The following is a 25,712-nucleotide window of genomic DNA, read 5'->3' as shown; positions in this document are numbered from 1 at the left end:
ACAAACTATTCTAAAACATTGTTATATCTCAAACACTCCACAGATAACACCAAAGATTGGTTTGTGCTAACCATAGTTTAGATTCAATCCAAAAGTGCAAATAAGTAACAGTTTGCAACTTTGCATGGTTTTCCCCCTTCCTCAAAAAAATCCCTGTGTACTGTCCCAAGTAGTGGGCTTGATGGATGGAGCAATGACCCAAACCATGACTTGTTGGCTAAGATGTAACACCCAATTACAGTTTACCCAAGCTCTTGTTTATAAGAGCTTGCTCTACTTCCCAGCTTGGTGGCCACCTACATGCCATAATTAGTCATGCAATTTTGATTCATACATTGCAGCAAGTCATAGTTCAATGTTGCACCTGAATCGTCTTGGAGGCCTGATTCAAACCTCATGCAAATATGTAATGGTGGGGAACCAGATAATAATATAGTTCCCATTCCTATCAGCAAAAATGATTTGAATTGTCCAAATAACATCTGGATAGCCACAGGTTCTGTGCCTGTCTGCTCTCCCCACCCCTGAGTTGGAAAGCTTCTTTTTAAGCTACATCTGAACCCGTGGAACTGTGGCTTGTTTAAAATTAGAAGTGAATTCTAGTCTCCTCTTGCTGGCATGTGAAAGGGGAAGGGGAAGCCCAAAGCTTGCAGTGGCTTGTTTAACCTGTTGTAGGTCAAAACAAAAACAAAAAATCTTAAGAGTGAGCCACAGAAACCTGAAATGAATTTGAAAAGAAGAAACTTGTTCTCAAAAATACCAACTAGGTGGATTAATTGCAGCTCACTGTGTTCCTTTAGGAGGAATCAAAAACTTTCCAAATGATGTAGGACAGAATGAAGCAGTTATTGCTGCCCATCTTGGCACCATTTGAGATGGCCCCTGAAGAAGGAACTCAGGTTCCAAAAGGCATTGGGCCTTGCAGATGGCACTTCGGGGGAACAACATTCTTTCCTACTTGAAGCAAACCAGTATATTTTGGCGCAGGGTCTGAATTGAACCCAAACGGAGCTTGTTTCAAATGCAGGAAGCAAGAGACAAAGGAAGTGGTGCAGTCGAGAGTGTGCTTCTTTCTTTAAGGAGACTGGCGAATTAGATTTATCGCATGTCTGCAAAACTGTTGCTATGAATGGTGTTTGTTTTTAACATGTAGGGGTGGACTACTCCAGAAAGGCAATAAAACGGATTCACATCATAGCATACAACAGCTCTGGGCACTGCTTGGCCTGGAAACCCATCTTTTTGCCAGTGCGCTGTTCATAGGGAATGAATTCATCTTCTCGTTGCCATGAAAGCAGCTTTAAATATTTTAAGTGCGCAAATTGCCGCTCCTAGTTCCTGGGTGTGTGAGCGCGGGTTTAATTCTGGGAGCTGTAGCTTCTTTAGAGTGCTAACAGTTGATAGGGGACCCCGTTCCCTTCGCAGAACTACAATTCTGAAGGCAGCCCTCTTTAGGGAAGTTTTTTAATGACTGATGTTTTAATGTAGTTTTAATCTCCTGTTGGAAGCCGCCCAGAGTGGCTGGGGAAACCCAGCCAGATGGGCAGGGTATAAGTAATAAGTAATAATAATAATAATAATAATAATAATAATAATAATAATAATAACTACAATTCCCAGAATGGTTTAATCCCTCTTCACAAAAACTCTGAGAATTGTAGTTCTGTGTGGGGAATACCGACCTCATAAGAACCCTTAAGAAACTACGGCGCCCAGAATTCTTTGGGGGAAGGCATGACACACAAAGGTTGCAGGTTCAGTCCCCACATGGGACAGCTGCATAGTCCTGTATTGCAGGGATTGGACTAAGTGATCCTCAGGGTCCCTTCCAACTCTACAAATCTATGATTCTATGGCAGTATAAAGTGGTATGATACTGATTTAAATACAGAGTGCAGATGGAGTAGCCAGGGCCAGCAATAACTGCCTGAGGAACTGTGAAAGTGACTCCCACTTACTGACAGCAGTGACACAATGCTTGCAACAGGGTTGGGGTTATTTTATGTTTGGCCTCTAGAGTTAACGTATGTGGTTAACTTGCTGGAATATTACAGCTAGGTAAACATACAGGGTTGCAGGCAGCCAGCTTAAGTTCTGCTCAGAGTAAATCCATTACAATTAACAGACTTAAATTAGTCATGCCCGTTTGTTTGAGGAGGCCTTCTCCGAGTAGGACTAGCACTGAATACAACCCATAATCTCTCCATCAGACAATGTGTATAGAAATCGTTAGCTATGAAAAAACAAGAAGTATTCAAAATCTTTACAGTGAAACGTTTTGGCTTCTGCCTTCTGGTGCTCATCACGTTATAGAGAAGCTGAAGGTGGAAGCCAAAACGTTTTGCTTCAAGATTTTGAATACCTGTTTGTTAGTCGCTGTAATAAAGTATATGGTGTTGTCGGTGCTTAATTACATTCTTCCAGGACCCAGAGCAAACCTGTCTGAAGTGTGGTGATGATGCTTTTAAAAAACTGTGTTGTTGTGTGTCATATGTAAGATTGACAACCTGCTCTTTGCTTTCCCTAATTATAGCGCTCTGAAGGCATTACGGCAGCATTATGTGGCTTTTTAGACCATGCCCCAGGTTGAAGCAGAGCTGTAGGCAATAGAAAGCAAATAAACAGGAGGGTGTTTTGTCTCAAGGGGTGTAGGAAACCCTCACCAGCTTCGGCGCTAAGAGTCCTGTTGAGCCCCCATGAGACTGGTTTAAAAGTTGACGTAGAAAAGCTAAGACCTCTTCATCTCCAAGTGCTGGCAAACCTATTTGCTTGGATCCAAGTGGGGTGGCTAATACAATCAGAATTGGGGTGGGTGGGTTTCCAGTAAAAACGATTAGGCACTAGATGCTAAAGCTTTGTGGTGTTTGTTGGGCAGGCTGCCATTGACCGTCCTTTGCTTTAAACCCGCAGAAGCAAAGTTTGCTATGTAAACGAGTTTTAAGTCCTCCTTATGTCCTCAGGATACAGTCTTACAGGCTTTCCACTCAACTGCTTGCCAGGGGATACCGAGTTGTTGTTCTTCCTGCATTAAGTTGAAGCTTAGATTGTAGACTCTGCGTTTTGTCTCCCTGGATGCAAAATCCTAATTGAATTATTCTTTTTTCCAATCCTGTCTTTAAATACCCTAAAGCCAATAATCCTCACCAGTGCAACCTGTTTGATTTTTTTTTTTTTAGTTTCCCCCGCAGACGACTGCGTTGCTGGATGAACAAAAGGTCTTTGCACTTTGGGAAGCTGGTGACATGTACGATCAGGTAAGCTGGCAATTGCAGCTGTTGCTCCAGCAGTTTCATGACTTTCAGCTCATTAGGGAAAAGGCTGGTCCAAGAGGCGGTTTTATCCTCTGGGGCTCAGGGTACCATCCACCCTTGATGATACGCTGCTTTGATCGTATAATTCTTCCTGCACAGAAAATATTCGCTCTGCCTCTTGCATGCAGAAAGTCATGGGGAAGGACTGTGACTCAGGGGTAGAGCATATTCAAAATCATAATCTGCTTTGCATGCAGAAGATTTTGGGTTCAAGCGTATAACGCAGCAGGGCCGTCTTAAGCCCATCCAGCGCCCTGGCGCTAGGTCCATCCAGCGCCCCCCTCCAGCGCCTCTCCAAGGGCCCGAGAGTGCCAAGCGGTCTGCAGCAGCAGCGGGAGGCCACCTCCGAGGACTCAGCGCTGCGCCTCCTTCTTGTTTCCCCAGCGCTAGGTTCCGCTCAGTCAAGCTTCGCCACCAGCGCGCGCACCGTGGGACCAGCAAGAGCTGCTTGGACGCTGTGTGCGCGCTGGTGGCGAAGCTCGACTGAGCGGAACCCAGCGCTGGGGAAACGAGAAGGAAGGTGCAGTGCGGATTTCTCGGAGAAGGAATGCAGTCCTGGCCAGATCGCCGGAACCCTGCACTCACTTGGCGCCCCTCCAGCGCCCGGCGCTGTGGTTCTCCGCGCCACTAGCCTCTATGGCTAGGACGGGCCTGTAACGCAGCTCAGTTGGTTAGAGTGTGGCGTTGATAACACCAAGGTCACAGGTTCAATTCCCGTATGGGACGGCTGCATGTTCCTGCATTGTAGGGGGCTGGATCCTTGAGGTCCCTTTCCAACTCTACAATTCTAAGATTCTAATCCCAGGCATCTCCAGGGAGGGCTGGGAGAGAAGCCTGCATGAAATCCTGGAGAGGAGACAATACTCAGCTAGAGGGGCAGTGATCTGGCTCGGTATAAGACAGCTTCCTATGTAAGGTCCTAGTTTCAACCCTGGCATTTCCAGTTAAAAGGGTCGGATGGCGGGCAGTGGAAAAGACCTGAAGGACCACTGCCAGTCAGGCAGGACGCAGGGAGGCTGGAGTCTGACTTGGGAGAGGGGGGCAGTGGTCTGTGAGGACCTGTGCCAGCCAGGAGGCAAGGATCAGTGGCAGGGGAAGAATCAGAGCTGGAGGGAGATGAGGAAAAGGCAGGAAGGGCAAGTGCTTCTCCACTCTCCCCTGCACCACTGTCTCGCAGACCCAGGAGAGAATTGAAGTGGGAAGAGCAGAAGCAGCTTCCATGCAGGCGTCATGTCTTGCTATGTGAATGCAGCCCATCAGGGGTAGAAGGAACATAAACTGTTACAAGGGAGAGGCCCCCAGTTACTGCAACTGCTCCATAAAGCATGGACCTGAAAATAGCTGCCTAGGTGCTAGATTGTAGTAGTAATAATAATAATAATAATAAATAATAAATTAATAATAATTTATACACCACCCATCTGGCTGGGTTTCCCCAGGCACTCTGGGCGGCTTCCAACAGGAGATTAAAAATACATTAAGACATCAGTCATTAAAAACTTCCCTAAACAGGGCTGACTTCAGATGTCTTCTAAACATCAGATAGTTGTTTATTTCTTTGACATCTGATGGGAGGGCGTTCCAGAGCTGTAGAAGCAACTCAATTGTCAACCTTTGACAATGAAGAATTAACTCTCTGCCATGTGCATTCCTTGGCTGGGGAGTGCCAAGGGTGGTCATACCCTTTGAGACCTAGAGACATTGCCTTACTTCACAGTTGGCACAAACCAGGATTTTCAAATCCACTTCGAGCCGGATTTCCCAATTCTGACTTTCCAGCTGGTTTCAAATCGTGGTTTGTCAATTTAGGCACCAGTCAAGCCTTGCTATGATTTCTGAACTGAAGCGCTCTAAAATTAGTGCACTTGAGTTGTTGTTTTTCTCTATCTTGCTCTTCTGATCAGTGCAGTGGGATGAATCTCTTGCAGCAGGCTGAGACCTGGCTAAGTCAGTTGTTTTGCATGATGTACTGAACAGAGCAATCAGTTTCTCGATGCTGATAGACCATCCTGCTGGTCCGGGATTGATTAGAAGGAATCTGCTGAGAGGGGCTGTTTCTTTTCCTAAGTTATCAAAGAGTGGTGCAAATTATACTTATGCCTCTAGGTTTTGTTTTATGCTGACATGAGCTTTTTCTTTCTTGTTTCCCTCCTGTACTAACTTGAAGTTCACTCATTCTCTCTTTTCTCAAAGCACCGGCAAATTTTGCTCGAAATCTTTTCCAAAAACTACAGAGTCCGCAGAAACGTCATCCAGAATCGGCTGGCCCGGGAATACGGAGAGGAACTAGATAAACAGGAGATCGATAAAATCTTGAAGGTATACATTGAATGGGGTGTGTGCAAGCAGTTTTAAAAGGAGATAATCAACGGGGCCCCCCGTTAATAGGATCAGTCCCTCTAACCCACGGATGGTAACCTTCCAAGCTTAACTGGACTACGATTCCTATCATCCCTGTCCATTGGCTTTGCAAGCTGGGGCTGATGGGGGTTGAGAGTCCCGCAGCATCTAGAGGTCAACACCGTTGCTCTTAATTCACTTTGCAAATAGAGCTAGAGAGGGAGTAGACAGACTCTGGGAAAGAAGAGAGGTGGTTGGTACCGGTATTAGAGGTCTGAACGTATCATTTGAAAACTGACTTCTGCAGAGTCAAACCATTGGTTCATCTAGTAGCTTGATATTATCTAGGCTATGGGTAGGCAAACTAAGGCCCGGGGGCCGGATCCGGTCCAATCGCCTTCTAAATCCAGCCTGCAGACAGTCCAGAAATCAGTGTGTTTTTACATGAGTAGAATGTGTCCTTTTATTCAAAATGCATCTCTGGGTTATTTGTGGGGCCTGCCTGGTGTTTTTACATGAGTAGAATGTGTGCTTTTACAGTCATACCTCGGTTTAAGTACGCTTCAGTTTAAGTACTTTCAGTTTAAGGACTCCGCGGACCCGTCTGGAACGGATTAGTCCACTTTCCATTACTGTACTTTCAATGGGAAAGTTCGCTTCAGGTTAAGTACGCTTCAGGTTAAGTACAGACTTCCGGAACCAATTGTGTACTTAAACCGAGGTACCACTGTATTTAAAATGCATCTCTGGGTTATTTGAGGGGCATAGGAATTCGCTTTTGTTTTGTTTTCCAAAATATAGTCCGCCCCCCCCCCCAAGGTCTGAGGGACAGTGGACCAGCCCTCTGCTGAAAAAGTTTGCTGACCCCTGATCTAGGCTGATGGGCAGGTGGCATCCAAAGTGTCCTCCTTGTGTCTGGAGATGCCAGGGATTGAACCCGTGTGCAATGCATGTGCTCTACTATTCAGATGCAGCCACTCCCTAAGTATCTCTTCAGAATCTGTTCATTCCCGATGGCAGAGAACAGACCACTCACTACCTGCTCTTTAGATGCAAATTTCTAATGATTTGCTAGAACGTGTTTACACACGTGTGTGTCCAGATGCATGCAAATGCATTGATGTCTGGGTGATAACACACTTAGCTTTATTACAGGATTGCTTTGCTCAAGGCGATTCCCAAAGGCCGCTGCCTTTTAAGTTTACTTTTAATCCATCGCCCTAATTGCATTGCATAACTGACTTACAGCAGGTCTCTACCTGGGGCATCTATATTGCTTAAGCTTTAATTAAAATCACCTTTAAAGATTATTTATTAGATTGGTCAATTAAGCAGCCGAGCAAGGGCCAGCTGTGGTTTTGAGGCTGCAAAGCTTTGAAGTCCCCTTTTTCTCGCGCTGTGACCCTCTTTGCAGAGTGGCTGCGAGAGGTGCAAAGTCAGTTGTGAAAGGCTGTTTTATAACAAACTATAAATAGCTACTGTTGGGTGGGAATAAACTTCCGATATTACAGGTTTTTATCGTATGGTTCTTGGTTTCACGAATCCTGGGAAATCTTGCTGCTCCCATCCCTAGGTAGGCTTTTAATAACCCTGGGAGGTGGGGTCCCATTGATGCCCTCACACCTGTAGAATATTCTTGGAGTTCAGGGACCATTTTCAACCAAAGGACCACATACCCTGCTCTGCAACCTTCTGAGGGCCATATACCGATAGTGGGCAGCGCCAAGGGCAAAGTGGGTGGAGCAACAAATGTAAATTGCCTTCGCTGTCCTTTGTACCTTCTTTCCAGACAAGCAAGAGGCATTGAAGGTCATATTCCAGCCAGGCAAAAACAGAGCAAACAGGGAGAGGCCAGAGGGCCGGATAGAGAGCCCTGGAGGGCCACATTTGGCTCTCAGGTCCAAAGTTGCCTAGCCATATTCCCCTCACTTCCCAACTTCAGAGGTGAATACCAGTCCTCATATAACCATGGATATATCATCAGGCTTTGGGGAAAACCCCTAAGGCTTGCACAAATAAGGACCCCCCCCCCATCGCAGCAGCTGAATGGGCATGCTCAGTGAATGGCCGCACTATGCTGGGGGTGAGGTCGAATGGCATATTCCCCAAAAAGGGTACCGCTAGCTGGGGGGGTGGGGAGTACCTTAACTGGGGTGTGCTAGACACTGCAACGTTTTGTTTCAGATCCCAATCGAGTGTCTTAATCTGACCGGTTTTGTTCTCTAGATTTGGGAGATGTATATAGCATGGGTTGGTGGGGAAGCTGAAAAGGAGGCAGGCCAGATGGCTGGATGTGATCTCTGGGAGTGCATGTGCTCTCTCTTTTTAATCTGCATTCAGACAGCTAATTAGTTAATTGCACCAATTAGCGGATTCGTGCTTTAATGGTGCTTCCAGCCAGGTAACTGAGTTGCAATGCTGTGTTGTGATTGTTTCTGTAAAAAAGGTAAAGGTAAAGGGACCCCTGACCATTAGGTCCAGTCGTGACCGACTCTGGGGTTGCGCGCTCATCTCGCATTATTGGCCGAGGGAGCCGGCATACAGCTTCCAGGTCATGTGGCCAGCATGACAAAGCCGCTTCTGGCAAACCAGAGCAGCACATGGAAACGCCGTTTACCTTCCCGCTGTAGCGGTTCCTATTTATCTACTTGCATTTTGACATGCTTTCGAACTGCTAGGTTGGCAGGAGCTGGGACCAAGCAACGGGAGCTCTCCCCGTCACAGGGATTCGAACCGCCGACCTTCTGATCAGCAAGCCCTAGGCCAGGGGTCAGCAAACTTTTTCAGCAGGGGGCCGGTCCACTGTCCCTCAGACCTTGTGGGGGGCCGGACTATATTTTGAAAAAAAATATGAACGAATTCCTATGCCCCACAAATAACCCAGAGATGCATTTTAAATAAAAGGACACATTCTACTTATGTAAAAACACCAGGCAGGCCACACAAATAACCCAGAGATGCATTTTAAATAAAATGACACATTCTACTCATGTAAAAATATGCTGATTCCCAGACCGTCTGCGGGCCGGATTTAGAAGGTGTTTGGGCCGCATCCGGCCCCCGGGCCTTAGTTTGGGGACCCCTGCCCTAGGCTCAGTGGTTTAACCACAGCGCCAAATGATTCCCATTGGAAGTGTTACCAGGGAAGGTTGTGTTCTCCGAGGATCCTTCTAGTTGCCTAGATTGTATCAACAGAAGTTTGCAGCAGGCACCAAAGCAGTTGCTTTTTTCAGCCAACAGCTCTTCTCTGTGGCTCCCCTGGGTTGCTGCCGCCCTATTAACCTCATGGGGAGCAATGAGGGAGAGTCCTTGGAGTTGTGCAGTTTAGAGGAGCTTAGCAAATAGCAAGGGTGGCAGTGAATTACACACATAATTAACTGCTCGGGGCTGTTGAGAATGATGGCTTCTTTCCTTTCAGTTTCTCAAATGTACATGTTGGAGGCACATGTTGAGAATCCTGGGTTCGTTGAATGAGCATTGACAATCCAGTTAAACCCCCGTATTCCTAACCTTCTGGGGTCCACAAAACCACTTGCAGTGGGTGGGTGGGGGGCTAACTTCCTTCGGGTGACTGTGTCAAGCACAGAAAGGACAGCCTCCATTTCTCCTCCAAGGATGTAGAGCTGGGGAGAAGCGGGTATCAAACCCACAGACTAGACCTCTTCAGTTTTAGAGCTGGAAAAGCAGCTGGCAGATTGTTGGTGCTCAGAAGTCCCCCTGATGTTGTGTTATGCAGGACAGGGACGGGGCTCAGGGGACCAGTTTTTGTTGGCTCCCAACATCCGGCAGTTGCCACCTCTTTACCTATTTTGCATTTGTGCATCCTTGTGAAGTGTGCAAATGGTAAAGCTTTAAATAAGTTTACACATTTTTATTTATTTTTAAAAAATGCTATGCAGTATATAGTTTGTAATGAAAATGATATTAATGTATTCCTCCCCCCCCCCCACATTCTTGGTATTCTCATCTTAGAGGACAATGGCTGCCTGTTCACCCTTCCCTCACCCCACCTCACTGACCTTAATTCTGGTGGTATGCAATTGGGGGCAGAAATCTTCTGTTGCACGTCTACTTTAGAAGATTATAACAATACTTCTCAACAGCTTTCCCCTTTCTTCCAGGACTGCTGTGTAAGCCAGGGTGGCATGTGGTATCTTAAAGGGACAGTACAGCAACCGACATCTTGACAAAAGGGGTTTTGCTTTAATTGCATTGGATGAACTCCAGGACTGAAGCAGAAAAAGGTGGAACAGGCGGGAAAGCAGAATGATGAGGGGCAGAGCCTGTTCTCCTCACAGCCCTATGGATGGATGAAGTTATGGACACAGAGCTGCTCATCTACATGTCTGCATGGCATCCAAAATGCCACCGTTCAACACAAAGAGAAAAATTGGATCTTTGCGAGTTGTTAGGTTAATTTGGGATTCCTAATATATTAACTTATCACAAAAAAGGAAAAAAAAACCCACCTACTGACCCAGATGTTACAGATCATGATCTAATGTTTTATTTTGTAACTAATGCCAATAAATTGCAAGTTTACACTTAGATAGTGGGAAATCATTTTTAAAATCCCAAATGTTCTTCTAGTTCATCTGCATCCTTTTTTGGGAAAGCAAGGAACACCCCTACCTCTGGTTCTAGGGAAGAGTTGTATTAAATACTGTCTCAAGTATGAAGCTGCCAATTGTTTCTGGAAATAGGAAGACGCATTATGGTTGGGGGTGTGTGTTCTTTTTTGCATAGCTAGCAAATGGTGCCTCAACTATGTGCAGTTTGAATCACCATACTTGGTGCCAGTACAGATCCTCTATTGCTTCAGATAAAATTTCACCTTGAAGGTTGACAATAACATTAGCTTGAGCACCACCACTTTCTACCTTTGCCCTGAAGGTGGGTTTTTCCAAAGAATCATAGAATGAAAGGCTGTAAGTGTAGTTAAACGTAGGGTTTTTTTCTGCTGCTAGTTGGGAAATCTGTTGAGAACAAGTGGGCTTGTTAGCCGCTATGCATTTCATTTTAAATGTATAGGGTGGTGGTTGCTAGTAATCTTTTATACAATAGGTGCACTCTGTAGTTGTGATTTTAATGATCAATGATAACACAGCTCATCAACCTCCCAAAAAACATTTAGGCACATGAGCTGGACTGCAGTGTTCTGGAGTCAATGCAGGTGGAGATAACTTTATTCTTTCAAAACAGACATTTGCCTAATACAGCAGCAGTACCAAGTATACCAGTGATAGACTGAGGCTGCCCAGAATATCCTTCCCCTTTCCCACCCCCATAGCTCTAAAGGTATTGGAAAAAGCATTAAGTGGTTTTTCTACAAGCTTCCAAGCACCTAGTTAGTAATCAACTGGCAAATCTCACTTAAACACAAGACATACACACACACACACACATCAGAAGCTTATTTGTTGAAGGGATTTATTTGTGATGGGATTAAAAAAAATTCAGAGTAGCTTACAAATCTTTAAATAAGCTTAAATACACAGTTTGGTGGAGTGTTTCCATATCCAGGAAAAATATGTAATTCAAGAACAAGAAGCCATTCCCATTTTACACTGTACATAAGGCAGAGATGTTTGCAATAGCAGAAACCAAATTAAAGCTGCGATATCCCTTAAGCCGCACATGTTCAGTTTAACTAGTAATGTCATCATATCACTACTGTTGACAGGTACAGTACATTTTACCCTTGAAAAAACATGTCATCTTATACAGTACTGGTTAACTGGTAAACCCTTCTAAATCCTCAGCTCCGTTACTGAGCAACTTTAGGGAACAGAGGCCTGTTCTTAGAGCTATGTGCTCAGTAATTTAAAAGCACTGCGATAAGATGATTTGCTTTCAAGTTCAACTTGCAATCGCAGAAGGTTCTTTTGGGAACAGTTTTGTACAGCCTAGAAAATTATGCATAGTGACACCTACCTATTCCTTTTACATCTTGTTCAAGGTTTTCTAGGCTACATGCAGCCATCCTCCATGTTAAATACAGTATTCTTAAGACAAGTGAACAATTACATGCACGTGGTCTTGGCAACAAATGCCATTATTAGCAGAACAGTGTGTTGAACCCATAACCTTCTGCCATAAGAACACTATACATTAAATATACCTCAAATATACCCCCCTATCACACCATAGTCCCTTTTACATACAGAACATTTGCTACTCCAATGACAACTCCACGCATAAGAGGCATGGTCACTGGTTCAGGCAGCTATGATGGGGCCCAGCTGATACTCAAAGCATTAATGCTCAAAATCTTACCAGTTTAGTCTTAAACTAGGTATGCAGTAGAGGTGAAAGATCCAGGAACAGAAGCTTAAACTGCCAATTCATGTGAAATAAAGGTCCTGCATAAAACATTCTCTGGCATTTTCCCTTTGATGTGACATTATAATCTACGTCATACAAAGCTAGCATTCAGCTCAAGCCTTATTTAGTTCAAAGTACTTAATGTTTATACAGTGAGAAATCCTGCCGATAGAATAGCCGGACCTATTTAAGATGTTCAGCGAAAAAGACTGCCTATATTTCACAGAACAGTGGAAGCAATCTTTGCTCATCTTTTCAGGGGATGAAAGCTTCCGAAACTCCCAACTAGACACCAAAAGATTGCCTGCCTCCAGGAGCAATTCGAACTAGCATACACACAGAATGGATACATACAGAACACTTGTTACTCAAAAGTAGCACACTCAGCAATGGCCACTTCTCTGTTCCAATCATACCTATAGCAACAATTTCTTTTCAAGACAGCAGCCATATACTTTATTTCCAGAAGAACCAACGTCCATCTAATCAAGCAAATTAAACTAGTGATGGATCTCTGCATGACGTTTCTTGTTAAATTTATTACTTTAAATTATAGGTCTGACAAAAGCAAATAAATCTTTGGAGTCAAATATTAAATGCAAGGAGGTTGCTTTTTAAAAACGTACCAGACTTGCAATTTAATTTCATACCATGTTTAATGGCCAAATTGCCATTGTTGAAGATAAACACAACACTACAGAAGAATTTCTATTTTCCAACTCAGGACCGCAGAAAGAATCCAAAAAGTAGACCTCCATGAGTGACAACTCTATATGCTGCCCCTGGGTGGTTTCCAATTCTCCAAAATACAACTTTTATTACCAGGCATTAAGTGCAGTTAGCAGAGTCACCTAACCGTTTCATTTGCCAATTTAGCATAATCTGCAATGTCCGGAGCAAATCAGTTTATCATTTGGTGGCAACAACCGTGTCATACACACACACACACACACACCAAATCAAGTGGACCCAACCCATCCTACAAGTTTAAAGAAGTCAACCTACATATACCCTAGCAGAACAGACATGCAGCAGTGTTTCAAATGAAACATTCAGACAGCTACTTCAAGAACAATGGTTTTCTAAGGTAGTAGTGATGTTCAGAAAGTTTGTTAAGGCTGAGAAGGAAAGGATTTATACTTTGCTCGGTGTTCATCTATTTCCTGTTTGGTTTTCTTGATACAACTAAAGATTTCCTTAAAGAGAAGCTTGTATTCGGGTGGAGGGTTTGAAGGCAAGCTGGCTGGGTCTGGGTCAGCATTTGTGGGTTCAGCTTCTCCAACACACATGTCCAAGGATTTATTCCCCACTCTGACATCTTTGGAATACTGTTTAGAAGTTTGTACAGCTTTATGTTTCAATGACTCCTCGTCTAGTTGACACTTCTTCAGGAGTTCTTCATACTTGACCTTCAAAGCGTTATACTGTGCATCAACCTCATTAAGCAGAGAGATGCCCCTTTGCTTTACAGCCTCTGCCCGCCGGATACAGGTTTCTTCATGGCCCTTTATTAGAAGATCCCCACCTGCAACACTGCCAAGGAAGGTCTCGCTGGTGCTTCTTTTGAGTGCTCTTCTGTCGGGTTCTGGGACAGTTAAAAGAACCCCATCGGAAGAGCTCCAATCTGAAGGGCTCTGACTCAGCTCTCTCTCTAAAGAATCTTTGAAGGAAATAAAAAAAGACTCTGGAACTAGCTTTTCCACCCCATTAGCAAAGGTGCTTTCAGACTGAAATATCTGCTTCATTTCAGCCACTTCAAACTCAAGCTCTTCAGCTCTGGCTCGGTATAGATTGATATCCACCAACCTCTGCTCAAGATCACAGTTCTCCTTCAGCATGAGACGGTACTCTTCCTCCATCGTCGTCCTCTTCTCTTTTTCCATGCTGAGCTGTGCTTGCAAAAGAGTCATTGCCTTTTTTAAGCTCTGGTTTTCTTCCTCCAGAGGACTCAGCTGGCTATCCACAGAAGTAATTTTTTCCGCAAAAACATGGTCGTGTACAAAATACCTAGACACAAACAACAAGAGCCAATGAAAAGCATTAGTTCGCTCTTCCCAATAACTCATTTTTTTGTATATGTTGTAGAGAATTTAACCTTATACATTACACTCATGAGACCACATTTTCATGGATGAATAAAGCACAGCAATGTGTTCCAGTTTCTAGACATGAACCCTAAAGTGAAAGAGCTGCCTGTATTAGGTCTCTACAAAAACTAGAGATTGTACCTTGCCTTTGTAAAAGGCTAGAAATACCTAGGTAAGCATTGTAGAGTTAAATCAACAACTTAAACTAGATCATTTTCTTCAGAAAGAGGATCTGGGTTGGACAATTTTACAGTTTCTACTGTCCTGAAATTCAGAGAACACGCATCTATATCAACTTGTAACAGTCACCATCGAGTCTCCATCCCTATGACACTCTACCAACCTTCTGAAAGCCATACTGTTGCTGCAATATTCCTAAGGATACAAGACCAGTTCTGACATAAGGCAAACACCTTAATGGTTGACCTTAAAGAAAAAGGTCTGTCACTAGTTGGCCTGAAGAAAACAGGAACTAGACTTATTTAGAGACCTTTGAAGGGCTAATGAAAGAGACCTAGATTTCCCGGGATCTTCCTTTACAAAAATCCCCAACATCGTTTTCAACTAAAGTGCAGAAAGCAGCCCCAAGTTATCCAGAGCTTCAAAAAGGTCAGAAAAATATACACACGTGGCTATATATGACAGGTTCACTTAAGAGCTGATGAGGACAGATCTTCAATAACAGTATTTGACTTTGGTTAATCATATGCCATCACTAAACTTGACACATTTCCTAATCAGAATATGCTCAACTTTTTTTTACTTCTCTGCCAAAACTGAACAACATTAAATAACTTTGCCACATAAAAAGACCGCTTTTAAAATGAACTTGAAACTTACTGGCGAAGGTCATACAATTCCTTCAGACATGCAAAACTATGAACAGATCTTGGATGCTCACACCGTTCACGATTCGCGTACCCTTGCCCAGAATTCTTCAACTCTTCCACTTGTCTCTGGAGATCATCAATATGTGCTTGAAGACTTTCAATAGTCTCAGTAAGGCTGAGGAAAAAATTGCACGGACAGAAGTACACAAATTTGTCAGCATAAGTCAAGTTTGAGACATCAACAATTGTTTAAACTGCAGTTTTCTTTGAGAGGTGTTTGTGTTCCAGGATCTTGACTCTGGGAGTCAGAAACTCTGGATCTATTGGTTATTACTTGACCCCCAAAGTATGATTGGGAGAAGGTATAAGGCAGGCATCCCCAAACTGCGGCCCTCCAGATGTTTTGGCCTACAACTCCCATGATCCCTAGCTAACAGGACCAGTGGTCGGGGAAGATGGGAATTGTAGTCCAAAACATCTGAAGGGCCGAAGTTTGGGGATGCCTGGTATAAGGGTTCATTCTTTTTCCACCACCATCCCGTGGAGGAAAAGCCAACAAGTACCTCCAAAGGCTCCATGTCACTTTAACATACATCTCCCTGACCCAGATAAAGACTGCTTTTCTAGTGGATTCCATTTTGCAAGATTAGAGAGAAGCTACAGTATATTCAAACAAGGACGGAATCTTTCAGTTCAGCTGTTAACTTAATGAAAGTGGTGGCAGGAGGGATATAGGGGGACAAAGGAAGAAAAGTCAGTACCTACTCCCAACCTCAGCCCAGGCAGAATCCGGGGGGGGGGGGTCAAACAACTATTGAATTATACAAACATTGTTGGAGTAAAATATGCATTATATATATGGTGCATGTTAAGGAAGGGAAACAAAGTGCCACAGGAGCATATTACCTTATTATCTTTTGCTGTGAGGCTCTACTGTCAAAAACTAGCTTTTGATTAGCATCCTCCAGTTCTCTGGCAGTGACATCAAGCTGTTCGTAAACTTTGGCATGTTGATCATTCATTTGACGCAGAAGTTCCACCTGCTTTGTAAGATACTACAAAATAATATATGGTTAATGTTGCAAATGTAATTAAAGAGGGGTTTCTCAACCAGCAGTTGAAATTACATTACTTTTTCTGCTTTCCTTGCAATCTCAAGCAATGATAGTTAAGATTAGCATGAGGATACTGAAGTACATAAGCTTTCTTCTTACCCCAAATGAGAGGCACTATGCAACTAACCTTTTTCAACCTTTTTCAAACAACTCAGGCCAGAGTAATCTCTCAGACCGCTAAAGGTCTTTGCAGGAGTAAACACAGAGCTTTCCCATTTTAACTCTCCAAGCACACAAGTCATGGTAAAGTTACGTAAAAAGGAAGATAAAATTAGGCCTAGGATTCAACATAGTTGAAGTACATGGCCCAACAGGCTTTCTATCTCAAACATGACCCTCCACCATGGCAAACCATTTTGGAAATTGATGGGAACATAAAGTTTGAGACTGACTAATCTCTTGTTCACAGTGAAACACTCCACTGGGCATGCTTTAACCCTTAGCCACACTTGAAAGAGAGCTTGAGATTTTGACTCAAGGGTTTATTTCTAAAACTACAAGAAGCTGAAAAGACATAATGGGTAAATAGGGCATCACTGCATAGCATATCTTGTCAGCTGATAGTGAGTTCCTACTTTCCCCCTTTATAAATTGAGTTACTCTTGCAATCCCCGTCAAGGGGCTCCTGTTTTAAATCTATATTAAATGTTTAGTGGAAGCTTCTTTATTCAAGAAGTATAACGTGGTTTATTTTTAAAGCTGTGAAAACTACTTTCAGATAGCCTTGGCTAAGAGGTGTCTGGCGTAAGAATACTAAACCATTAACTTTAAGCTGCTTTGCAAGAGAGGCAAACTCTGGATTTCTGCCTCAAACAGTATTCAATCGCATGTTTCCAACTATGAGAAATAGAAATGCAGTAAAATGACTTGTGATCACTGGTGAGAACAGTTCCATTTAGCATATTTCAAGTGAATCGATATGCCAAAGAAGTTGCACAGGAAGAATTATGATAACTGAATGCTGGAGTTTTGTACATGTTGCTAATACATGAATCTTTCGGAGAACCTAAAGTTTAAAGCCACTACTCTAAGTTGCCTAGTAGCCTATTGATTATATAATCAAATCTTCTGTGCTGGAATCTTTTTATTTACCTCATTAAAATGATTGATAGGCTTACATTTTGAGAAGTCTAAAGCAGGATTACAAGTTAATCTAGTACCACCCGCAACCTTTACCCTATTAGAATCAATTAGACATATTACCTGTTGCAATTTATAGTCAGCCTGTGAGCAACACAGAGTTTAGCCAAGGTTAGCATTAGCCTGAATCTCAGTGTAAACATGAACCAGATTAAATTTGTCTGCTATTCTGAAAGCAAGCTGAAGATCTTGTTATAATGAAGCACTGCCAGCTAAAATGACATCTACAATGTCATGTTATCAGAAACACGGAGAGGAAGCTTTCAAATTGATCAGAACCAACTTGTAGTTGAGAGTGCAACTAGCAATGCAATATTGTATATTGTTGCTTAGAAGAAAGCCCCACTTGAAATCAATACGAGTTATTCCCAGGTAAACTGGTAATCGGTTGCAACCAAAACCATTTAAAACATGCTTTACGTACAACTTCAAATGAAGTACATAACACACGCACACACATATGCTCCACACCAGCTTTCCTCAACCTTTTGCCTTCCATATGTTTTGGACTTACATTCCCATGAGCTCTGACCAGTGGTCAGAGATGATAGTTGTGGTCCAGCAACATCCAGAAGGCACCAGATTGGAACTTTATTCTGTACTCTTCTCATTCTGCAAACATCCATACTCTAGAGGAGCCACATACTCCTTTAGCAGAAGCAGATTTGCACCCTTGGTTGGTAGACACAAAAAGCTGAATCCATGTAATTGAACAGAAAACACCACCCTCAATTGCAAAGCCTTTTACTGGGGGAACAAGCAAACTGTTGCATTTATTTGGTACATTAATATTCTATTTTTTATTTTTAATAATAATAATTAATAGAATTTATATACTGCCCTATAACTGGAGGTCTCAGGGCAGTTCACAGAATAAAATCAAAACATAAAACCACAAAATACATAATCAAAATAAAAACAACCACCCAATACCCCCCAAACCCCCACATTTTAAAAGAGCATAGGATCAAATCTATTCTACCCATCAGTTCTACAATTCCCATGGCAGCTTGTAATACAAAAGTTAAACATAAAAACCAAATTGATAGGCACTGAACACTACAGCTAACTTCAATAAAAATACATTCATACACCAATATGTTATTTCCCCCCTAGATCTAGAAAAAGGAAGGAAAAGGAAAATCCTCAGTGCCTTGTACACATCGAGCCTAAGTTTAGCAAATTAAATATTTGGCTTTCATGTGTTCAAACACTTCATTTCCATTATCTTGCAGTAATTCTAACCATGACCCCATAAGGAGTAACCTAATATTGCAGGTAGGCAGTGGGGCCATGCAAAAGACAGCTTGCCTGGACCATCTGTGAGTTCATGACTGAAGATTCAAATAAGAGGACTTTCTGGTCTGAAGTACAGTCACTGCTCTAGGCCAGAATAATAGGCATATAGCCTTTGGGCTGTCCCTTATGCTCACTTGTACCCAATGTGCAGTTGTTACCTCTATCTCCTGCAGTTGCTCTTGATTGGTGGAATACATCTGCTGCAGGGATGTCTCCAACTCTGTGTTCCGATCCAAGAGCGTCTTCCCAAGCTCAGCAGCAAGATGGAGATCTAAAATGAGTTGTGTGTATTTAAACTGGTGCAATGCCTATTGTGTTTTTCAAGTCAAACTTTGGTAACAATGGTTACGGCACTTAAAAAAACCAAAACCAAAACCTACAATTCCTAAGAACTAATCAGAGTTCACATTTTCCCAGGTTTGTTCTCTGTGTACTTTATGGATGCTAGAGTTCCGTCCATCTCTTATTTTGACCCTCTAATACATCCTCATTGCAATGTAAGTAGAGAGAAATTAGTGATACCCTTCTAGGACTTACCTATTTCAAGTCATACAGTTTAAAAAGCAGATGCTTCAAGTACTCTACTCAATTTCCTACCCAAGCTCTTGTGCACTAAGGTGCCACCTGACCACTAAGTTTTCAAGTTCAGTGCTATGTAGGCAGTAAACAAGCACAATTAAAATATTCTATTCAGTCAGCACCAAAGTTTCCATAGTTGCTTTTGCTTCCTCTCCAGTATTTGGTATAGACTCTCAGGCATGGCCAAACTTGGCCCTCCAGCTGTTTTGGGGCTACAATTCCCACCATCCCTGACCACTGGTCCTGTTAGCATTATCTGATACCTAGTCATCACTACAGCTCTATAAATGCATGTTATTTAAAAACAGGTCAACTTCTGTTGATACCAAAGGCTTACAAGTTGCAACATGCTGAAATTCAACAGATTCTTAAAACCTGCACACCCTAAATATGAAGGAGGAGGAGGAGGAGGAGTTTGGATTTGATATCCCGCTTTATCACTACCCTAAGGAGTCTCAAAGCGGCTAACAATCTCCTTTCCCTTCCTCCCCCACTCAACAAACACTCTGAGGTGAGTGGGGCTGAGAGACTTCAAAGAAGTGTGACTAGCCCAAGGTCACCCAGCAGCTGCATGTGGAGGAGCAGAGACGTGAACCCGGTTCACCAGATTACAATTCCGCTCTTAACGACACTGGCTCTTCACGAGAAATTGGTAAAATCAAAATCTGTCATGTTAGCCATTTATCAAGCTCAAGAGCATTCCCTGCCATCGGCACCTCTTTTCCAACTGTGAGAGCTTACATATATTCATGCTGCCTGTCTGTGATGTGTCAAGAACCTGGTATAACCCTTAAAGACGAGTTTTCCTTAGCTATCATGCTATTTGTCAACATGACAGTTCTCCAATTCACTTTTGGAGCAGTGCACCCTTGAACAGCATCACACAAAGCCCACAGTTTGTACTATTTCATTCACATTTTTATCCTTTTTTGTTTCCAGTTTTTAAAAACATTTAATAACTAACATGCGTTTTAACTAAACTAACACGTTTTAAGAAGAGACTTCTCCTAGCAGTATTTGCAAGACTTAAAAGCAGATAATTTGCCACTGACTGAACAAGTTATTCTGGTTACCAAGTGTTTAGAATACAGAATTTTATTTAATGCTTTTCCTTCACAGCTACATAGATCAGCATCTTAAAATATATCAGGAAGAACTCAGAGACTTAACAAGTTGCCTCCTCCTATGCCAAGCTAGCTTTTTAAGTAACAAGTGGCCATTTTTTGCTCTACGCCAAAGTTACACCAAAATATACTCAAGCTAGAATTCAACATAATCCTCTTTAACAATCTCTGGAACTGCCATGAAGACAGCTGTTGTCAGGTTTGGAGGATAAAATGAAGAAAAATGGAGAACCTCTGTTTAAATGCCACCCAGAAGAGCGGCAATACAAGAAAACTTGATTAATACTCAAGACACAACCTTCCTAACCCATTACTCAACCATTAAATGCATTTGCCTATGCTTAGCAGTTCAAAGTTCAGTTACTCCATCACTAACAATTTCCTGAAAGTGGTATTAGATTCCCTACGAAGCTGCATTCAAAATTTAAACAGCAACAGGACAACAACCCCATTTCAACTCTGACTTTCTACATCCACCGTACTGTTAGACCTATGACAACACTGCCACACCCATGCAGAGCCAGTGTCGTGAAGTGGTTAAGGGTGCTGGACTAGAATATGGGAGTCTAGAGTTCAAAACGCCATTCAGCCATGAAGCTCACCAGGTGACCTTTAGCCAGTCACTCTCTTTCAGTCTATCCTACCTCACAGAACTCTTGTGAGGATACAATGGAAAGGGTGGGGGGAAACAACCATGTATGCTACCTTGAATGCTTTGGAAGAGAGAAGAAACAGAAATGTAATTTTAAAAATGCACACCAGGGATGTAATTGAAAGTTTAGATTTGGAGCAGCGACTGGGAATCTGTGACCCTCCAGGTTTGTTTATTTCATGAAATTCATATACCTTTCTATATGACTCAAGATTCTCCCTAGGCCTTGCCCCTTCACCTTCCTCAAATGCTTTTGCCTGGCTGGAATATGCCCTTGAATGCCTTATGCCTGCCTGGATAGGTAGGTGTATGTGTGTAGAAACCTCTGATTTGTGTATAGCTGGAATGTGAAGTTAAGAGTAACCAACTGTTTCACTCACTTTCTCCTCTGCCCCAACAGTGGCAAGCAGCCCCCCAGAAGGTCCCCCACGGGGGAATGTGGCACTCTGGCTCAAAAAGGTTTCCCACTCCCGTTCTGAATGCTTGATAAAAAATGATATCTTTAATAGCGATTCCATCACAACAGATGTTACACCAGCTGGCCTGCAGTTCCCTTGATTTCTTTTTAAAAAATCAGTGTTCTATTGGCTGCTTTCCAGGCCTCTAGTACAGAGGTCAATCTTAGGGACACGTTACATATTTTTGCCATATAGTCAGCATTTTCATATTTGAGTTCTTTAACTCTAGATGCCAGACAGACAGATTTGTTAATTTTTAATTTGTCCATGACATCAAAGAAAGTCTCTTGTCACCACTGTTCACTTGAATTCTCTACACTCTCCGCCTGCAAAACTAAGTTCAGGCTCTACATCTTCTGCAGTCATAGTAAGGAAGCCATCACTGAACCTAAACAAGGAATGCTTCTGGAAATTAAAGCCTCTTTGGAAGTTTATATTTCTCCACCAACATCTTTAGTGCCTGGAGAATTACCATACCAGTTTTGCAATTTGTCATTCCAACTAGATTAAACAGTCCTGAAGTAGCAATGTACAGTTCTCTGCCTGAGGCTGCAAAATGAATCATAAATGCCACATTCCAAATATTGAAATGCATTAGCAGTATAATAGAGGGGAGACTGAAGCTGTTCAAGACAACTGCTGATAATGAGACATTATAAATCATTTGTCCACATGGTGTAAGACAAAAATTACAAAGCTTAAGGCAAAGTTATACAGTACATGTTTATTGAAATCTTCCATTGGAGAGACAAAAGCATATTTTAACTTTTAAAAAAATCAGTAATACTTTGAACTGGAAATTCCAAACAATGGAAAATCATTTAAGTGTCTCAGAAACTTAACACTTTGTGTGTGTGTGTGTGTGTGTGTGTGTTTCTAAATCACACCTTCCCTTTTCCACAGCTTGAAAATGCCAATTTAAAATTGAATGTTGGCAGAAGAATGGTTAGTTGACTGCAATAATGCAATGAAGTTGGACTGTCAATGCAAGAATGACAAAGATCAAGCTGACTTATTAAAGGAGCTACATATTCAAACAGTTGTATAACAATGCAGCAAGAAAGAGCTTTGACTATATAAATACATCTCAGACGTGCCTTTGACTGTCCCCATTTCCTGGCTATTTCAAGGTTTTTAAACTGGGTAATACAAGTCCTAGATACTATTTGAAGAAAGAGCTCTATTTTTAAGCACACACTGCAGTTCATTGGCTTATGTAGAAGTAATGCATGTTGAAGTTACTGGCACTACAAGAAATGTTGTTACGTGAGCAAAAGAATACATATATCACAACAGCTTCTGCACAAACCAATATAACACTGAACAAACAAACAAAAATAAAATTGGAGAATTTCAACAGTTACACTTCCAGCATCCAAAGGTGAATTATGTGACACCCCTGCAGCTTCCTAGATACAAGTCAGAGTCTAATTCTTGGTCCTTGAAAAAGCCAAGCAGAGCTGTACTGTAAAATATTGGCTGTTTTTACCATAAGAAAGGCCCTCTTTCTATCTCTGTACCCCACAAGCCTCCTCCAGACTGCATACCAAACTCATTTTTCTTCTATACATACCCTACTCAGCAGCACAATTATGTTGTTGCCAGCTTTATGGAACATCTTATAGCACAATCTGCCTTATTCCTTGAAATGCAATTTATTCTAAATACAAATACATGGGCACCTGTAGTTTTTAAACATTTACCGTAAGACGCAAGAACAGGGTCTCAACCTTTCTATGGCTTACTTAGTCTCATTGAAGTAAGTAGTGCTAAAATCTTGAAGGTCTTCCACCAACTGAATTTCTCTACCGGTAGTTTAATTCATAGAATCATAGAGTTGGAAGAGACCACAAGGGCCATCCAGTCCAACCCCCTGCCGAGCAGGAAACACCATCAAAGCATTCTTGACATATGCCCGTCAAGCCTCTGCTTAAAGACCTCCAAAGAAGGAGACTCCACCACACTCCTTGGTAGCAAATTCCACTGCCGAACAGCTCTTGCTGTCAGGAAGTTCTTCCTAATGTTTAGGTGGAATCTTCTTTCTTGTAGTTTGAATCCATTGCTCCGTGTCCGCCTCTCTGGAGCAGCAAAAAACAACCTTTCTCCCTCCTCTATATGACATCCTTTTATATATTTGAACATGGCTATCATATCACCCCTTAACCTTCTCTTCTCCAGGCTAAACATACCCAGCTCCCTAAGCCGTTCCTCATAAGGCATTTTTTCCAGGCCTTTGACCATTTTCGTTGACCTCTTCTGGACACATTTCAGCTTGTCAGTATCCTTCTTGAACTGTGGTGCCCAGAACTGGACACAGTACTCCAGGTGAGGTCTGACCAGAGCAGAATACAGTGGTACTATTACTTCCCTTGATCTAGATCAGGCATGTCAAACCTGCGGCCCTCCAGATGTTTTGGCCTACAACTCCCATGATCCCTAGCTAGCAGGATCAGTGGTTGGGGAAGATGGGAATTGTAGTCCAAAACATCTGGAGGGCCGCAGGTTTGACATGCCTGATCTAGATGCTATACTCCTATTGATGCAGCCCAGAATTGCATTGGCTTTTTAAGCTGCTGCATCACACTGCTGACTCATGTCAAGTTTGTGATCTACCAAGACTCCTAGATCCTTTTCACATGTACTGCTCTCAAGCCAGGTGTCACCCATCCTGTATTTGTGCCTTTCATTTTTTTTTTTGCCCAAGTGTAGTACTTTACATTTCTCCTTGTTAAAATTCATCTTGTTTGCTTTGGCCCAGTTGTCTAATCTGTTAAGGTCATTTTGAAGTGTGATCCTGTCCTCTGGGGTATTAGCCACCCCTTCCAATTTGGTGTCACTAACGAATTCATATTCATTAACCTAGAAAAACTCATACCCCAATTTGATCATGAATTCAGACTAGAACCAGTGCTTCTTGCAAATGTGCATTAAATTAAACTACATGTTTAATTTCACTGGTCTGTAAAGAGCTTTCCAGAAATCTAATTACATACTGTACATGTTTATTTGGAAGTTAAATTTCACAATGTTCAAGGGGCTTACTTATGAGCCTTTTAAGCACCCTCACTCTTGAGAAAGTCCCACTGAAGTCTGAAGGATTCAATTTCCTTAAAAAAAAAACTTGTAAGAAATTGGCTTGTACTGTACCTATATCTTTAGCAGAATCTAAACAGATTTAAATGCCCCTGAGCACACATAAGATACAGATACTTTTTTATGCGACCACAGCCCCAAACATAATAAAACCAACAGCAGTACCAGTAAAATACAATTGCATACAAAATCCATTAAAGTGGTTTGCGATGCTGGGCACGCATTTTGAGAACCATGGCTTCCTGACTTTCCATGGTCCTCTCCCCTCATCATGCATCCTCAATGTGTCTTCCATAAGTTATTGTCACAATTCCAGTTCGTCCCCCCACAAATAGCATCATAACAGGTGTCCCCAAATCCCCATTACTCTTCCCCAGACCAAGTACCTAACTTCTCTCTTCCTTCCCATTGCACTTTGGTCACCCTCAGCCACTCAATAAAGATAAAGGGACCCCTGACCATTAGGTCCAGTCGCGGACGACTCTGGGGTTGCGACGTTCATCTCGCGTTATTGGCCAAGAGAGCCGGCGTACAGCTTTCAGGTCATGTGGCCAGCATGACAAAGCCGCTTCTGGCAGCACACAGAAACACCCGCTGTAACGGTACCTATTTATCTACTTGCACTTTGACATGCTTTCGAACTGCTATGTGGGCAGGAGCAGGGACAGAGCAACGGGGATTCGAACTGCCGACCTTCTGATCGGCAAGCCCTAGGCTCTGTGGTTTAACCCACAGCAGCACCTGCGTCCCTAAGCCACTCATACCCCATAGCATACTACCTCCCAAGCCTCTACCCATACATCCCTGTTTTTGTTACTCTCTCCCCATAAGTTCTCATTTCTTCTTCCTCCTCTCTCCTTCTCTAGCCGCTTTGGTGTGCTTTTATTATGCCACAAATCACATTTTGGGGTCTAAATGGCAAGCGAAATGACTACAGATACAGTGGAGAACAGAAATAAATCATTAAAGCTGAATGTAAAATGTGCTTTGATGATGGTAAAAGACATGATGGGAGGGGGAAATAAACCCATTAAGCTAATGAGTGAGGGATGGAGTGACAAAGAACTAAGCCTGTGATCCTAACCATGTTTACACAGAAGTCCTAATGAATTCAGTGGGGCTTATTCCCGAGGTCATGAAAAGGTGCAGGTGAAAAGCTTGAGATGAATGATGAGGGATACACTCTAGAGATGAGCTACTTTGGGGGGAGGGGAAGCCATGAGCAGGTGAACATGAAAGGGATGAGTAGAAATACTCATTTGAGAGCAGGAAAAGGAAAAACAGAGAAACTATGACTGTGAAATAAAGGAAAGACCTATTGCTGCCAATATCCATTAATTGTTCTCTGCTGTTGAGAAGG

At 42.6% G+C, this 25,712-nt stretch overlaps 2 protein-coding genes across 3 annotated transcripts in view; one reads left to right on the top strand and one right to left on the bottom strand.

Moving 5' to 3' along the window:
* POLR3E (RNA polymerase III subunit E) overlaps positions 1–10,199 on the top strand; it is a 40,033-nt gene extending 29,834 nt beyond the window's left edge. For both annotated transcript variants that reach the window (XM_035132085.3, XM_088656688.1), the window contains 3 exons: positions 3,177–3,254; positions 5,505–5,630; positions 9,773–10,199. In XM_035132085.3, coding sequence (XP_034987976.1) covers positions 3,177–3,254; positions 5,505–5,630; positions 9,773–9,838 — 270 coding nt within the window. In that variant the 3' untranslated portion in view covers positions 9,839–10,199. The remainder of the gene's footprint in view (positions 1–3,176; positions 3,255–5,504; positions 5,631–9,772) is intronic.
* Positions 10,200–11,064: 865 nt separating this feature from the next.
* Positions 11,065–25,712, bottom strand: part of CDR2 (cerebellar degeneration related protein 2) — a 15,879-nt gene continuing 1,231 nt past the window's right edge. The window contains exons 2-5 of the mRNA XM_035132087.3: positions 18,605–18,717; positions 15,799–15,947; positions 14,903–15,067; positions 11,065–13,982 (exon numbers count right to left, since the gene is read on the bottom strand). Coding sequence (XP_034987978.2) covers positions 13,088–13,982; positions 14,903–15,067; positions 15,799–15,947; positions 18,605–18,717 — 1,322 coding nt within the window. The 3' untranslated portion in view covers positions 11,065–13,087. The remainder of the gene's footprint in view (positions 13,983–14,902; positions 15,068–15,798; positions 15,948–18,604; positions 18,718–25,712) is intronic.

This window comes from Zootoca vivipara, chromosome 13 (genome assembly GCF_965207765.1).
Source record: "Zootoca vivipara chromosome 13, rZooViv2.hap1.1, whole genome shotgun sequence".
Lineage (NCBI taxonomy): Eukaryota > Metazoa > Chordata > Lepidosauria > Squamata > Lacertidae > Zootoca > Zootoca vivipara.
This window is presented reverse-complemented; position numbering and strand designations above follow the sequence as displayed.